Source organism: Leucoraja erinacea, chromosome 1 (assembly GCF_028641065.1).
Source record: "Leucoraja erinacea ecotype New England chromosome 1, Leri_hhj_1, whole genome shotgun sequence".
Classification (NCBI taxonomy): domain Eukaryota; kingdom Metazoa; phylum Chordata; class Chondrichthyes; order Rajiformes; family Rajidae; genus Leucoraja; species Leucoraja erinaceus.
The window spans coordinates 96118196-96135816 of NC_073377.1; the positions used below are offsets into that span (position 1 = coordinate 96118196).

The 17621-nt window shown below is 41.3% G+C and overlaps 1 protein-coding gene across 7 annotated transcripts in view; it reads left to right on the top strand.

The window, feature by feature from the left end:
• The window catches only part of LOC129699694 (coiled-coil domain-containing protein 158-like), a 100683-nt gene that overhangs the window by 76519 nt on the left and 6543 nt on the right, over positions 1–17621 (top strand). For 6 of the 7 annotated variants that reach the window (XM_055639726.1, XM_055639694.1, XM_055639702.1 and 3 more), the window contains 6 exons: positions 2257–2349; positions 6835–6954; positions 8341–8424; positions 12250–12410; positions 13235–13291; positions 14675–14739. In XM_055639726.1, coding sequence (XP_055495701.1) covers positions 2257–2349; positions 6835–6954; positions 8341–8424; positions 12250–12410; positions 13235–13291; positions 14675–14739 — 580 coding nt within the window. The remainder of the gene's footprint in view (positions 1–2256; positions 2350–6834; positions 6955–8340; positions 8425–12249; positions 12411–13234; positions 13292–14674; positions 14740–17621) is intronic. The other variant, XR_008723920.1, reaches the window with a different exon arrangement.

Genomic DNA, 17621 nt, shown 5'->3' on the forward strand with positions numbered 1-17621 from the left:
AACCTGTCCTATCCATGTATCTCTCTAACTGTTTTTTAAATGTTAGGATAGTCCCAGCCTCAACTTCGTCCTCTGGCAGCTTGTTCCATACACCCACCTGTGTGAAAAAGTTACCCTTCAGATTCCTATTAAATCTTTTCCCCTTCACCTTAAACCTATGTCCTCTGATCCTTGATTCACCTACTCTGGGTAAGAGACTCTGTGCAGGAAAGTGCAGCAGATGCTGGTTTAAATTGAAGGTAGGCACAAAATGCTGGAGTAAGTCAGCGGGACAGGCAGCATCTCTGGAGAGACGGTATGGGTGACGTTTCGGGTCGAGACCCCTCTTTTCTCTGTGAATCTACCCGATCTATTTCTCTCATGATTTTATACACCTTAATGTCCTTAATGTCGCAATGTTTATTCTGTGTATATTAAAACACAAATTGTTGGAGTAACTCAGGAGTCAGGCAGCATCTGTGGAGGAAATGGACAGGCAACGTTTTGGGTTGCGATCCATCATTGAGTCTGACCCAAAACGTTGTCTGTCTAATCTCTCCATAGAGGCTGCCTGACCCGCTGAGTTACTCTAACACTGTGTTTTACTCAAGATTCCAGCATCTGCAGTTTCATGTGTCTCCATTTTGTGTAGAGCCATAGAGACATACAGCATAGAAATAGGCACCATCGGCCCAACCTGACCATGCCAACCAAGATGCCTCCTGACTATGTTTGGTCCATGTCCATCTAAACCATTCCTATCCATGTACCTGTCCAAATGTATTTTAAATGTTATTATAGTATCTACTTCAACTACATCCGCCAGCAGCTGATTCCATATCCCCACCATCTTCTGCGTCAAAAGTTTGCCTCTTGGCTTCCTATTAAACGTTTCCCCTCACTCATTCAACCTTTTTCCTCTGGTTCCTGATTCCAAACTTTGTGTAAATAACTCGGTTGCATTCACCTGTTTTAGTCTCTTCCTGATTTTATACACCTCTTTAATATCACCCTTCATCCTCCTGTGCTCCAAGGAATATAGTCCTAGCCTGTCCAACCTCTCCCTAGATCTCAGGCCCTCAAGTACTGGCAACATCCTCGTAAATCTTCTCTGTACCCTTTCCACAACATCCTTTCTAGGCCAGGTTGATTAAAACTGACCACAGTATTCCAAATGCAGCCTCACCGATGTCTTGTACAACTGTAACTATAACATCCCAACTTCAATACTCAGTACTCTGACTGATGAAGGTAAATGTACTGAAAGCCTCCTTGACCACACTATCTGCCTGTGACGCCACTTTCAAGGAACTATGTGTCTGCACTCATAGATCCCTCTGCTCTATCACACTCCCCAGGGCCCTACCATTCACTGTGAATGTCCTGCCCTGGTTTGTGTTCCCAAAATGCAACACCACCTCACACTTATCTGCATTAAACGCCATTCACCATTACTTAGGCCATTTGCCCAACGGATCAAGATTCTGTTGTAATTTTTGATAACCAGTCATATGTTGCAGTATTGGCTGTTGCTCCACTAGCATTCTTTTGTTTAACCTTTGGGTCTGTACCCAATTATGGAATCCTGTCACGCGACTGTGATTTAAAGCTGATTTTGTTTTTTGTCTTTCTAGTTAATTTAATTCTTGTCTTCTTGCCATCCTGATCCATAGATTTTGCTGAGGGTCATAGGTTGCTTCATGGTCAGGGTAACTGACAGATCCTTGCCAAGTTGGGGGAATTTATGGAATAAGATGGGAAATCATGCAAGATATAATTAGTTTAGTTTAGTTTATGGTCACATGTTCCAAGGTACAGTGAAAAGCTTTTGTTGCATGCTAACCAGTCAGCAGAAAGACAAAACATGATTACAATCAAGCCATCCACAGTGTACAGATAGATACATGATAGAGGAAATAACGTGAATAATGTGGGAAATGCCCCCTGTGTTGTATGTAGTTTAATGCTGAGGGAGGGAGGTAAATATAAACGTTAATGGGAGTGAGTTGCTGAGGACTTGATTAGCAAGATGTATATAATGCATCTTTCTGGAATTGCAGGTTAGACATCCCTGCTATAACAAAATGTTTTTTAGTAATTGAAAAATGTAGAGAAACATATTTTTGATTTATTAAGCATCTAAACTATGCAATAGTCCAGTTTATAATTGCTGTTAAATTGGGGGAAATATTGATAATTTGTACAAAAAAACATATCAAGAGCAATGATAAATTTGGCTGATAAATTTAGTATGCTTGTGGTTTCCATGTAAAACAGGCCTGCCTTCGGTTTTCTGATTGTCAATCGGTTATTCAGCGTCAGGAACAAGACTTCATGCGTTTAAAACTACAACATGCTTTGGAAGTAAAGGTATGGCTCGTTTACCCAATATTTGAATTTTCTTGGAGACTTTACTTCCAACATATCATTCTGCAACTGATCTGTTGAACCTGATAATCTGAATGATTTTACATCTATCATAGGTGGTATACTTTGAGACTGTTATTCAGTAGAAGATGAAGGTGGTTTACATAAGTGAGGTGAAGGAGGAGGGCTGAGAGCAAGAGGCAATGGGCATGGGGCTTGTATGAATAATCCCACCCATACACCTGTGCGTGCATGTGCAAAAGAGAAGAGGCATCCATGTACATGTCTAAGAATGTAAATATCCATATAGCAGATTCTAGTCCCTAGGTGTTTCATACCCCTTGACATCTAGCAAGACTCTGCCATATTCTTGTGGTCGCTGGTGTGCAACCAACATCCCACCTGAAAATATAATTATGCATAGGTTATCTTCCACTCCTCAGAATGAAGTTCAGGATCTTCATGGACAAGCCCAACATGTCGTTCTGCTGTCACAGATATTAACATCCCTGCCTTGAGAGAGACACAACAGGCAAGAGAACCCCGAGTCTTTTCATCCGGAGCTTGAGGAATCTCGATGAGAGCGGAGAAGGGTGCACACCATGTCCCGCTCTCTCTTTTCCCATGAAAACTCAACCGTTTGCTTACTCGTATTTTACAGTTCTGTCCAATATCTTGGCCACTAACCACGTTTCCCATTGTGGTTTGTTGCACTTTTGATCAGTAAATTAAAATTAATTAATAGATGTTGTCACTAGTAGATGCCTGTTTGGGGTTATAATATTGTAATTTCCTGATATAGTATGAATATATCCAGAAGGGATCTATCATTCAATTCAATGATTCAGACTAACTAATACAGATGGGGCAGCACATTGGCTCAGAGGTAAAGTTGCTCCCTCACAGAGACCTGGGTTCATTCCTGAACTCTGGTGCTGTTTGTACAGAGTTTGTATGATTGCGTAGGTTTTCTCTGGATGCTCTGGTTTGCTCCCACATTCCAAAGACATGCAGGTTTTTAGGTTTTGGTAGTGTGTAGGATAGAACTACAATACAGGTGTTGATTGTTGGTCGACGTGGACTTGGTGGGCCGAAAGGCCTGTTTCCACACAGTATCTAAACTACGCCTGAACTAAACCAAACTAGCAGATGGAAATAAACGTAACAATGAGGAACTATTCTAACAGGGGCAGCGTCCAATCATCTTGTGTCTGGGGTCAGCAGGGATGGCAGATTTGGTGTGAGTCAACCATCTCAGCGATCTGCTTACTATCATGGTGTGGTTCAGAACTGGTGTGGAAGCAAGCTTAGAGGTTACATTCAGTGTTGTGTCTGGTAATTTCATGGTGGAATTTAAAATATTCATGAAGGAAAAACAGGTTGTAGATTCCAGTGAAAGGCGGAGTTTTTTAAGAGAATGTACACATTTTACATACTACATGTAAGGGATTTTCTAATAAAAATAAGCATTAAGATTTGCTTTTGAACATTTGTGCGGCTTATTCATGACACTGACACAGTGCCAGACAGAATGTTTACTGTCAGCCAATATTTCCGCTGTGTCCACTGTCAACTAAATTCTCCATAATCCCTTCCAGAAAATATCAGTCACAAAATTTGAGGCCTTGAAACTTTAACTGTCCATTTCTCTCCACAGAACTGTCCATTTGCCTCCTGACCTGTTGAATTCTACCAGCAAGTTTATTTTTTTGCTTGAGGTTCCTGTATCTGCAGTCCCTTGTGTCTCGATTTTTAAAAGATTGCTATTAATAAACGTAGTTTCTGAATTTGCAAGATAGGACAAGACAGGATATAAAATGTTTACCAATGGTTTACTCGGGCTGTGAGGAAATCGTCTTCTATCAAAAGCAAGTAATGCTGTATTGATGGACTACTTTTGGAAAGGTTAAGAATGGAATGGAAAGCGATGAGTCAAAAATAGACATAGACAGCATACTGCATGCTCATTCCAGTCCTGCTGAGACTTTGAGATTGCACTCGAAAAAAATGTAAAATGTAGACTGCTCTGTTAGAATGTGGCTTTGCATGATTGCTATGTAGAGCAATTTTACTTCTCAACGCCGACCTTCCTCAGGTGACCTTTTTAACTGAATGAAGTTAAATAATTGTTCACTGGGACGTGATAGCTGGGGTTATGTTGGCTTCTAATTAGTAAAGGACTACTGTAACCTTTTAATTGAGAATGAATGTTTGCTGCAATTTGTTAGAAATTTGAACAGCATGCTGGGATTGAGAATGCTTCATGTTCATTGTGCCATTCATGAAGGAATCCAATGAGTGGGCTAGTTAAAGGTTTTCTGACAAACCAGCAGAGTAGTGTTGGATGAAGAGAATGAAAGGGAGGCTTGGTGGTGCAGTGGTAAAGTTGCTGCCAGAGACCTGGGTTCGATCCTGACTATAGGTGCTGTCTGTGTGGAGTTTGTAGGTTCTACCCGTAACCTGCGTGGGTTTTCTCCGGGGGTTCCGGTATCATCCCACAATCCAAAGACGTACAGGTTTGTAGGTTACTTGGCTTGCTATAATTGTATATTGACTCTAGTGTGTGTAGGATAGTGTTAGTGTATGGGGATCGCTGGTCGGCGCGGACTCGGTGGGCGGAAGGCCCTGTCTCCATCCGCATTGTGTCTAAACTAAAAACGGTTTGGGGATGTCTGTGAAGGGAGATTAACTTTGAAAGCGTAATGATTAAACTGCAATCAGGTTGGAGAACCTTTCCTTCTCATCCAAGATGTAACCCTAAACAGAACGAGCCTGAGTGTAATTTGTTATGTTGTGACATGAACTGGGATGGACTTGCATTGCAAAACATGTGCTGCAATCCTTCAAACTGAACATTATCAAGCTAACCTAAGCTGAACCTTGCTATGGCTGTCACACAAATTCTAAATTAAATTGAGATCATATTATCATGATTTAATAAGACACCAGAATTTCACTTACACTTAAGTTTGCAATTTACATTACTTTGGATAATTTAGCTCATTAAATAATAAATGACACATCAAGCTTCTCTCCTTGATACATTTCAGTTATGAGCCATGTGTTAAATATATTTAATCTAAGCAATGTTTGGTTGCTGCTGGTGATCTAGCTGTGTCTGAACATTTTTATTTGAGTTGGTTTATATGGGACATGTTGAGCCACGCAGAAACTGTTAATACAGATGTGAATAACAACATAGAATCATAGAGTGATACAATGTGGAAACAGGCCCTTCGGCCCAACTCACCAACTCCGGCCAACAATGTCCCAGCTACCCTAGTCCGACTTGCCTCCGCTTGGTCCATAACCCTCCAAACCTGTCCCATCCATGAACCCGTCCAACTGTTTCTTAAACAATGGGATAGTCCCAGCCTCAACTACCTCCTCTGGCAGCTTGTTCCATACACACACCACCCTCTATGTGGAAAAGATTCCCATTAAATCTTTTCCCCTTCACCTTGAACCTATGTCCTCTGCTCCTCAATTCCCCTACTCTGGGTAAAAGACTCTGTGCATCTACCCGATCTATTCCTCATGATTTTGTATACCTCTATAAGATCTCCCCTCATCCTCCTACTCTCCATGGAATAGAGACCCAGCCTACTCAGCCTCTCCCTTTAGCTCACACCCTCTAGTCCTGGCAACATCCTCGTAAATCTTTTCTGAACCCTTTCAAGCTTGACAACATCTATCCTATAACATGGTGCCCAAAACTGAACACAATATTCTAAATGCGATCTCAGTAATGTCTTATACAACTGCAACATGACCTCCCATCTTCTATACTCAATACGCTGACTGATGAAGGCCAAAGTGCCAAAAGCCTTTTTGACCACCTTATCTACCTGCGACTCGACCTTCAAGGAACCATGCACTTGTACTCCTAGATCCCTCTGCTCTACAATACTACCCAGAGGCCTACCATTTACAGTGTAGGTCCTGCCCTTGTCCGACACCTCACACTTCTCTGTATTAAATTCCACCAACCATTCCTCAGTGGTGAGTTTTTGAAGTAGCTATGCTACTGGAGAAATTATTGACCAAAGATAAGTCAATTTGTCATTTTGCAATTCAGAAGGTAAATTGCCTTAAAATGTTGTGTGCAGCTTCCAATGGAGAAGCTGTTCTATGTTACTCTTTGCTGTTTAGTTTTTAATTATTCATAAACTGAATAAGGGGGGTGGGGTGTCAAATGGGATAGTTGTGTATTTGTGGAATTCCCTGCCACAGAGGGCAGTGGAGGCCAAATCACTGGATGGATTGAAAAGAGAGTTAGATAGAGCTCTAGTAGATTCAAGGGATATGGGGAGAAGGCAGGCATGGGTTATTGATTGGGGATGATCAGCCATGATCACAATGAATGGTGGTGCTGGCTCAAAGGGCCGAATGGCCTCCTCCTGCACCTATATTTTACAATATATTAGTAATTTTTTTTTTTTAATGGGTATGCCATCTACAATTCTGTCTAATATATTTGTTTTCAAGGAGCTCCAAGGTCCAAATTTTGGTTCTACTACCTGTCCATATCCAAATCCTAGAGGCTATTCCCCTCCCACCTGTGTTAATCCATCACCTTCCCGGACTTCACCAGGATACCTTTCCAATGTAAGTGCTCATCCTTGCTAATACAAGTAATCAATACAACTTTATTTTTCAGTATTCAATTGTGCTTCATATTGTTTCATTTGTTTTTGGGGGTGCCCTGTGTTATTTTGTCTGTTCATGATGGACCAGTCAAATGAAGGCAACCATTTAAAGGCTCAAGTGTTTAAAAATCTCAGGATGGCAGCAGTGACAATTTTTTACAATATTTTTACAATAGGGAGCTCACAATTATTTTGGTGCTGGCACAAAGCTCCTTTGACTGAAAAAAGAGTAATGCCCCTGTCCCACTTAGGAAACCTGAACGGAAACCTCTGGAGACTTTGCGCCCCACCCAAGGTTTCCGTATGGTTCATGGAGGTTTTAGTCAGTCTCCTTAATGGTCGAAAGTGGTTTCCGCTTCTTCTATGTTCCGGCAATTATTTCAAAAAATTCAAAACCGGCCGCGACTGAAAATAGGTTGCCGTTTTAAAAATCGGTAATTTTTTAGTCGTAGCCGTTTGCGATGCTGGTTGAAGGCGGTTGCCGGAGGTTGCAGTTAGTGGAAGGTAAGACCTCCCTGGTGGAATAAAACTGGGTGAAATAAAGGTCTTCCACTACCTGCAACCTCCGGCAACCGCCTTCAACTAGCATCGCAACCGGCTTCGACTAAAAAATTACCGATTTTTAAAACGGCAACCTATTTTCAGTCGCGGCCAGTTTTGAATTTTTTGAAATAATCGCCGGAACATAGAAGAAGCGGAAACCACTTTCGATCATTAGGGAGACTGACAAAAACCTCCAGGAACCGCACGGAAACCTTGGGGGGGGGCGCAAAGTCTCCAGAGGTTTCCGCTCAGGTTTCCTAAGTGGGACAGGGGCATAAGACACAAAAAGCTGGAGTAACTCAGCGGGTCAGGCACCATCTCTGGAGAAAAGGAATAGGTGACGTTTCGGATCGAGACTCTTCTTCAGACCCAAAACGTCACCTATTCCTTTTCTCTAGAGATGCTGCCTGACGTACTGAGTTACTCCAGCTTTTTGTGTCTACTTTTGGTTTAAACCTGCAGTTCCTTCCTCCATGAAAAAAGGAGTAATCTCTTTTGAATGAATCTAACAAAAAATGCTGGAAATAAGTTCAGCAGGTCGAAGGGAGGGAATCCATGATAGTCTTTCAGATTGCTGAACTTGCATCATATATTGTTTTATATTGCATCAGACACTTTTTTTGTCATGTTTATCACAGAAAAGAACAGCACTGCAAACCTAGAAATAAGGTTAGAGGGGAATCAAAACAAAATGAACACACAGATTCCTTGTTTCAATGAGCATTGTGTGAATTAATCTCTGTTCTATTAAAGATTGATCATTAACTCCTGAAGTACTTTTACAACATGGGTTTCCTTCCAGGATCACACCTGCCCGAGGATCGACACCAAGCTTAACAATACTTGTGAGGAACTTGGAGCTTTCCCAGCTGGTTGTTCTTCAAAAGTATGAATACTTTTTATTTTAATTGTTAAAAAGATTGTATTAGTAAAAAAGGACACCAAATCAAAAAAAATAGTCAGAGACGTTCCAAAATTGGTCTTGGTACATTTTAACTAAAAATTGATAATCAAAAGTGGTGTTGTCTAAAAAGACCACTATAGTGATTGTCAGCGGGTGAGGCAGCATTTATGGAGCGAAGGAAATAGGCAACATTTTCGGGCCGAAACCCTTCTTCAGACTGAAGAAGGGTTTCGGCCCGAAATGTTGCCTATTTCCTTCGCTCCATAGATGCTGCCTCACCCGCTGAGCTTACTACCTGTCAATGGACTTCACTCGACTGACTTACCTGACTTCTCAAGAAGTACTGCTCAATGCGATTTCCCTGCACTTCCTCTAACAAGCACTTTTTCTTTCCCTGATGTATTTTGAGGCCCTTTGCTGTTGTTAGTTTCTGCCAACCCCAAGAACAGACCTGGTGATTTTTTCCCTCTACCACTGAACCGCTGTTTCCTTCATTGATGCACTAATCCTACTCGTAGTCTTTTCTCAAGTCAAAGTCAAGTCAAGAGAGTTTATTGTCATGTGTCCCAGATAGGACAATTAAATTCTTGCTTGCTGCAACACAACAGAATATTGTAAGCAAAAATACAGAACAGTTCAGTTCAATATACACATAAATAAACAGATAAAGTGCAATAGGCTGTTACAGTTCAGAGTCTGTTTGTTGGCGAGTTTAATAGCCTGATGGCTGTGGGGAAGCAGCTGTTCCTGAACCTGGATGTAACAGATCTCAGGCTCCTGTACCTTCTGCCCGATAGTAGCGGAGCGATGAGAGTGTGGCCAGGATGGTGTGGGTCCTTGATGATGTTGGCTGCCTTTTTGAGGCAGCAACTGCGATAGATCCCTTCGATGGTGGGTAGGTCAGAGCCGATGATGGACTGGGCAGTGTTTACAACTTTCTGCATCCTTTTCTGCTCCTGGATGCTCAGGTTGCCGAACCAAGCCATGATGCAACCAGTCAGCATGCTCTCTACTGTGCACCTGTAGAAGTTTGAGAGAGTCCTCTTTGACATACCGACTCTCCGTAGTCTTCTCAGGAAGTAGAGGCGCTGATGTGCTTTCTTTATGATTGCATCAGTGTGCTGGGGCCAGGAAAGATCTTCGGAAATGTGCATGCCCAGGAATTTGAAGTTCTTGTAAACGGGATTGAGGGTCCCCATCCTGCCCCATTTAAAAAAAAAAAAAAATCCTGTAGATGCAAGTATATCATTGGGATTATCAAGTGGGCACCTGGAATATTCGTAGAAAACCACAGTTCACAGGATATCATTACCCCTGTCACTGATGAGGAGGGAACAAGTGCTGTAGAGGGGGATGTAGGTGGTGGTGAGGTTAATCTGCCAGTCAGGAAGATGAACGGTGGGCTGAAACCTAGTTAAATGGCCGAGGGCAAGCGAAAGGAAGGAATGGGAAACTGTTAATATAGATTTGGTAAAGGTGTTGGAGAGTCTGAAAGGGACAAGTTAGATAAGATGAGAGAGTTTATTCACCAATATTGTGCAGACAGGTTTCGTGTTATTGAGAAAAAGAAAGTGCAGCTCTACAGGTGGTTAGATCTGGACAAGAGAGAGAAATCAAAAGATTTGTGAAGGAGAGGAGAAAGCAGTGGAGAAAGGCTACAGTTGATGAGAAGAGTTAAGAAATTGGTTAGAATATTAAGGAGGGCAGAACACCTTAGGAAGAAGAGAAAGAAGATGGAGCAAGATGGGTCTGCATTTTATAGGGATCCATTTAAATTTGTTAAAAGAATGTTTAGTCAGGAAAAATGTGGAAAACTCAAAGCTTCTAAGGAAGAGTTAAAGGAATCTTTAAAAAGGACATACTCGGATTCAGAAAAGAAATGGGGAATGGGTTTCCCACCAGATATACCACCCTTAAGAGAGACAGAGTATGTTAGATGTTTTGCCACCAAAGTGGAAGGAAGTGGAAGCAGTAGTAAGGCGTGCAAAGGCTTCTTCGGCCTCAGGGCCAAATGGAGTCCCTTACCGGGTATATAAAAATGCACCTGATGTGCTTAGATTCTTGTGGAGACTCTTGCGTATAGTTTGAGAGAAACATGCCATACCAATGGTTTGGCGTAGAGCAGGGGGAATTTTTGTTTCCAAGGAGAGAGAGTCTTCAGAGTTAAGTCAGTTTAGACCTATATGTTTCCTAAATGTAGAAGGCAAGATTTTCGTCAGCATAATGGCACAGAGGGTGCGTTATATAGAAAGGAACAGATTAATAGATAACGCAGTTTAGAAAGCAGGAATCCCAGGTTTCGCAGGTTGCTGACAACATATTAGTGTAATGTGGCATTTGACAGCCAAGCTCGAGAGTTGCATGTAGTGTTTTGGACCTGCCAAATGCATTTGGATCTGTGCCACATAGTCTTATTTAGAGTGCTTTTGATTTCTTTAAAGTTACAGGATCAATAGTAAATTTAGTGAAAGCATATTTCCAAGATGTCCGCATATGTTTTAGACCACAGACTTTAGGACAGCGTGGCAGGAACTAGATATGGGCATTATGGCAGGAAGTAGAGGTGCTGATGTGCATTCTTTATGATTGCATTAGTGTGCTGAGACCAGGAAATATCTTCGGAAATGTGCACGCCCAGGAATTTGAAGTTCTTGACCCTTTCCACCATTGACCCGTTGATATAAACGGGTTTGTGGGTCCCCATCCTACCCCTTCCAAAGTCCACAATCAGTTCCTTGGTTTTGCTGGTGTTGTGGGCCAGGTTATTGTGTTGGCACCATTTGGTCAATCGGTCGATCTCACTTCTATACTCTGACCCGGCCCCATCAGTGATTCGTCCCACAACAACAGTGGTGTCGTCGGCAAACTTGATGATGGAGTTCACACTATGTCCGGCTACGCAGTCATGAGTATAGAGTGAGTTTTCTGTTCCGTGGTCTGTAGCCGGGTAACCCACCTGTGAGTCATTTTACGCCCCAGCTCTCACAGACTCAAGGAGTATTGTTCTTTTATTTGTCGTAGCTTTTTAGGGGTGCAGTGAGACTGTTTACAATCTACTTCTCTGCTGCAAAGAGGTGCTAACCCAAAGCAGCTCCAGTGGGGTCTATTCCCCCCTGTCAGTTGTCTTTCCAAGCTGTTACATGGACTTTCCCTAGTTGTCAGCTGCTCTGTTCACAAGTCACTAGCTGGGCTGGATGTAAAATTCCAATTAAAACACAAAGAATTTGTTCTATAACTCCAGGATAAGTACTCAACTAAGAAAACCAAGCCCAAAACCAAAGTATTATCTAACCAAATATGCCAACTTACAATAAATGACTCCATATTAAAAAAACAAAACATTCACCGCCATATTAATTAGCTCTTTATAAAAATCAAAAAAAATCCTGTAGATTCAAGTATATCATTGGGGTCATCAAGAGTAATCAATCAAACAACAAGTTGAATGCCCAGTTGTTTTTGAAGGAGAATGTAAACACAAAAAACATCACTTGATAAAATTGGATCCCACTTTCATCTTCACCACAGGGATGGTAAATAATTGAGTAAATTCTTGATGTAAAACGCAATCCACTTCCATTACCTTCTATGTAAATGGTCATCAGGTGGCTCCTGTAGCTAGCTAATGTTCCAACTCAGGGGTTTATTGTCCAAACCATGAAGATAAAGGTTATTTCTATTTCCTCTCCCTAATTCAAAGTTTAAAACAAATTCAGGTTGCATATTATCATTCACTTTAGACTTTTTTTATTCGCCTCACAAAATCAGCCCCGTTTTGACTTGTTTCATTTTGTGTGTGAATTTCAGGCACCTTCAAGAACCTGTTGTCTCCAAGAGGATTTGAACCCTCACCTGACCAATATTTTAATGGACCTTAAGAATACTGTCTGTGATGGGTGCAACAGATCAACCAACATAAATTACAATGAATGTGAGGGAGAACAAAGATCAAGGAACATGCATGCAGTGTAAGATATGAACACTGGGTACATTTTCATTTATTCTTGCGGTTATTAAACCTCTTGTTTCCTGTAGTTGTTAAAATGTAATTGCTGACCTTATACCCTACTCCAACCGTGATTCAATGACATACCCAAATGAACATTTGTTCCCTTCATGTGCATCTTGGGCCTCATCATTTATAGTTAAGCTGCAAAAAAGCTCAGTTCCAGTGTAACATTGCAATGTTTTCTATTAATGAACAATGACTGTTTCTAGAATCGTCCTGGGTTTTCTAATGTCTTAAGTAATGAATATTCACAAGTTATAGGGTTAGAAGTAGGCCATTCAGCTCGGATCTACTCCGCCATTCAATCATGGCTGATAATCCCATTTTCCTGCCTTCTCCCCATAGCCCTTGACATCCGTTCGAATCATGAATTTGTCTATCCCTGCCTTAAAAATATCCACTGACAACCTCCACCAATAAATTCCACAAATTAACTACCCTCTGACTAAAGAGGTTCCTCCTAAGCTCCTTTCTAAAAGAGCGCCCTTTAATTCTGAGGCTATGACTTCTGGTCCTAGACTCTCCCACCAGTGAAAACATCCTTTCCACATCCACTCTATCTGTGCCTTTCATTATTCTATAAGTTTCAATGAGGTCCCCCCTCAACCTTCTAAACTCCAGCGAGTACAGGCTCAGTGCTGTCAAAAGCTCACCATATGCTAACCCACTCATTCCTGGAATCATTCTTGTAGACCTCCTCTGGGCCCTCTCCATATTGATAGATATTAAATTACAATGGTATGTATTTTGTCAGATTACTTTTATTCTTGTTTTCATTTTTAGTGACGACTTGGATACAGATGTCTGTAGGGAACGAGGAAACCAAGACTCTCTCTTTAGGTTTGAAAATATTACTGTTTTAATTATAAGGTAGACAAAAATGCTGGAGAAACTCGGGGTGAGGCAGCATCTATGGAGCAAAGGAACAGGCTGAAGAAGGATCTCGACCCGAAATGTCACCTGTTCCTTCGCCCCATATCTGCTGCCTCACCCGCTGAGTTTCTCCAACATTTTTGTTTACCTTCGATTTTTCCAGCATCTGCAGTTCTTTCTTAAACTGTTGATTTTTAAATATATTTTTCTCCGTTTTTGTTCATAAGCACACTGTTAGGAAAACAAATGAAAATTTATTTTCTGCCTTAAGTAATAGTAAAAAGATTCAATGCAGATCAAACGTTCCAAATTACTAAAATGAATTGCTTTTTGAAAAAACAAATTTCATTGAAGTTTGAATTATTTAATACAACCTTCGGGTTCACATATATAGTAACATTGAGTTCTCTCTAACATGATTCATTGGGAGAAAGAATTAACTTGTCGGTTAATATTCTTAATTTGTATGAAAATCTAGCACACAATTGTGTAAAACATTATTGTTTAGTTTATTGTCACATGTACCAAGGTACAGTGAAAAGCTTTTGTTGCATGCTAACCAGCCAGCAGAAAGATAATACGTGGTTACAATCGATCCATTTACATTGTATAGATACATAATAAGGGAATAACATTTAGCGCAAGGTAAAGCCAGCAAAGTCCAATCAAGGGTAGCGCGAGGGGCACCAAAGAAGTAGATAGTAGTTCAGCACTGCTCTCTGATTATGGTAGGATGATTCATTTTCCTGATAACACCTGGGAAGATACTGGGATCAGAAAAGTAATATACTTTTATGCTAAATCTTTACTGCCCACAAACCTTTCATAATAACCAGCGCATAGATAAATTTAGGCTTTACGCAAACTGCTCCCATTCCCTTTCTCTTTTAAAGAGGCTTCATTTCCTACTTCCTCACACAGTGCAAGGCACATGTGTTAGATCAAACAGGAGAAAGTTTTAGATTGCATGATGCCATAGTTGTGTAGAATGACAATTGAAAAGGAAACGTTCTCAGTTTACATCAACAATAAATGTCAATGCTGCTCCATGGCTTCAGCGACATGATTATCACTCAGTATCTTACACATAGTTCGATCAAGGATCATGAGAGGCATAGAAAAGTTTTAAAATCCTTATCAATGTCTTTCATTCCCAAATAAAAATAGTTCATCATTTCCATTAATCTAAAACTTTGAAATGTAGTAGATGCATGTGCGTAAATGTGCTTTGTGTTCTGATAAAATATGAGGACAGGTGTGAATAGCTGCTATAATTAACTGTCATGCAATTGCTACTAAATCTGTGTATGTTGCTTGCTACGTGGAATGCTCTGTGCATTTCTTCTGCAGGGAACAACTAACGTGTACTTCAGATGTGAAAGATCCTTTCAATATTGACCATTTAACTTGCAGTGGTGAGTTTAACATTATAACTGTCATCTCCATCTCTGTTGGCATTTCACTAATAGCTTGTGTTTTGCTATTGTTAGCATGCTTAATTTATGTGGGACTCCATTATACACTTCCATAGCAAATTGATGCAAATCTCGTTAATTGTTAATCAGCAAAATATTTTAGTATTAAGTATGTACAGTCCACAATTCATCATACTGAGTATTAATTTATGGGAAAAAATGGTTAAAATTCTCAACAATCCTATGACTTCTTTTGAACTAAGATTATGAATAACAGCAATTCAGAGTTGCTGCTATGTTAGAATCATATTCTGACTTGAAACTGAACTGAGAAGCATTCAACATATTATTTTTACAGAAGCAGATGGTAGATGGTCACCCTGTCACTTTGGGCTACAATAACCCAGGTCGTCAGTAAAAGGGCATTATCTAATAATCCATTGGAAATTCTGCCATTAACATAAACAGTGAGGAATTTGTGCCCGAATTTCCAACATGTGTTCACTTTGCAAGTGTTTTCCTGACAGGTGCAAGTACTTTAAAATAAATTCTATCATTAAATTGTAAGGTGGTTTCACATGACAATGGAGGTGCTTTGGTTTCAGTGTATTGGCAATGTGCAAAACTTTCTTTCCTCCTGTCGTACTTTAAATAACTGAACCAAGTTAAGGTAGCAACAGTATTTTTCAATTGAGTTTAACCTCAACAAAACCACACCATTCAAAAAGTCCCCCAACCTCTTCATTTAACTCAAACCTAGTAGGTGTGTTGCTTATTATGAATTGTAATTATTCTGTTGAGGTGATTTCAGTAGTTGGAACCCTTCTGCTTATTCTGAGGATGGGGCCCGACCCACACAATTATGCTGAACTATACCAAAATGAACCAATTATGCTGAACAAGCCCTGGAACAATACCATCAAAGATCCTTATGAAAGATTCTGAGGATCAGCAGGGAGGCCAAACGCACCAACATCAGCGTTTTGGAGGAAGCCAACATGACCAGCATCACCACCACAGTAATACAGCACCGACTTCGATGGACTGGCCATGTCATCCGCATGTCCAACACGCTGGTTGACATTTCCCAATTATTTCCATTCCATTTTGTGCATCTTTGACCCCTCCTCTCCAAAGCTTTACTTTGTCCTTGTCTTCTCATATCACGGCTGAACACCTGAGCAAAAGCCCAGTCTGACCTGACAACGTGTGTTGGAGTTGGGTGTCGTAAAATTAAAAGACTGGTTTTGGATTGGACCATGACAGGTTAGATCGCTGTTAAAAACATTGCATAGAAACGGTGCAGAGAAGAGTCACAGCCTACCAACTCATACGGAGTACTGACTGACTTTTTACAGTAGCTCTTTTGCTTAACCCACTGACTAACCACCATACTCTTGTAGGCAGCCCGAATGGTAATAGTTGCATACCTCAGTGACTGATATTGCACAAACTGGGAATGCCCTATTTTGCATGCTTTGTACCATCTCTGGATCGAAATGACTGCTTGTCTCATAGCTCTGTAGCATACCCTTGATCGGTAACCACGGTATGCAGCTTGCAGACTGACTACAGCCACCTTTTGTTTTCTTATAATGCACATCATTAAGAATTACTTAATATGGCGTGCTGCCTTGATTTTCTCAACCAATTCTCTGGCTTTGATCCCGCAGTAGAAGGCCTGAATACACGCCACTGCTTTTCTCAAACTATTATAATGTCTCACTTGGACATCTCTTATCTGGCAAGCTCGGTATTGTTGCTGTACCGCAATGGCAGACTAGCATAGTTTCTTGAAATACTGACGCTGTTTATGCATCTGATAATAAGTCTGTATGACCTTGGCATATTTGTGCATGCACCACAATTGTTTTCCTCGGCAGGCAGCCTGAAGCAGCACAACGCTTCTGCGTACCTTCATGTACGTTTTGCGATCACTTTCCATTTGAAGGTTTGCTCTATAATGGGTCTGTACTATTATAGCTTCCAATCTCATTGCCCTGTTTGGACGGTATACCCCGTGCATTCTAAATGCTGCTTGTATTACCGTTGCTGCCTTCTGTTTGTTCCGGATCTCTCTCCGTACCTTCATACCCTTGAATGCAGCTTGCATAGTTAGGGTTGCCCTCTGGATGGCAATGTCCCTTTTCATTTGACTTTTGTCCCTTTGCCTTTGATCTCTTGCACTTGGCACTTGACTTGTGTCACTTTGCCCTTGACTTTTGTCCTTTGAGGGTCTCCCTGCCCTCTTTAGTTCAGGCTCCTTGCCTCTGGATGCCTTTGGAGGTTTTGGCGAGAAATGAGCCATTAATGCCTCCTTACACTCCTCGTACGTTTTATCCGTGGGCTTTGCTGGCCACAGTAACGTACATAAGGTGTGATAATCCTCTCTTCCTTAGCCTAATATGAACCATGCTCTCTTCATCTCCTCCGCAGTGATAATATTGGAAATGAACGGCCTCCAAGACTTCAGTCCATTTCTCAAAATTACACCCAAAATCTAACTGGGGCAACTTTCCTACCATTTGAATAGCCATGTTACCTGTTCAGATTCAGATTCAGATTCAGATTCAATTTTAATTGTCATTGTCAGTGTACAGTACAGAGACAACGAAATGCATTTAGCATCTCCCTTGAAGAGCGACATAGCAAACGATTTGAATTAAAAAAATAATAAGTGTCCGGAGGGGGGGGGGGGGGGGGGGGGTGGTGATTGGCAGTCACCGAGGTACGTTGTTGAGTAGAGTGACAGCCGCCGGAAAGAAGCTGTTCCTCGACCTGCTGGTTCGGCAACGGAGAGACCTGTAGCGCCTCCCGGATGGTAGGAGGGTAAACAGTCCATGGTTGGGGTGAGAGCAGTCCTTGGCGATGCTGAGCGCCCT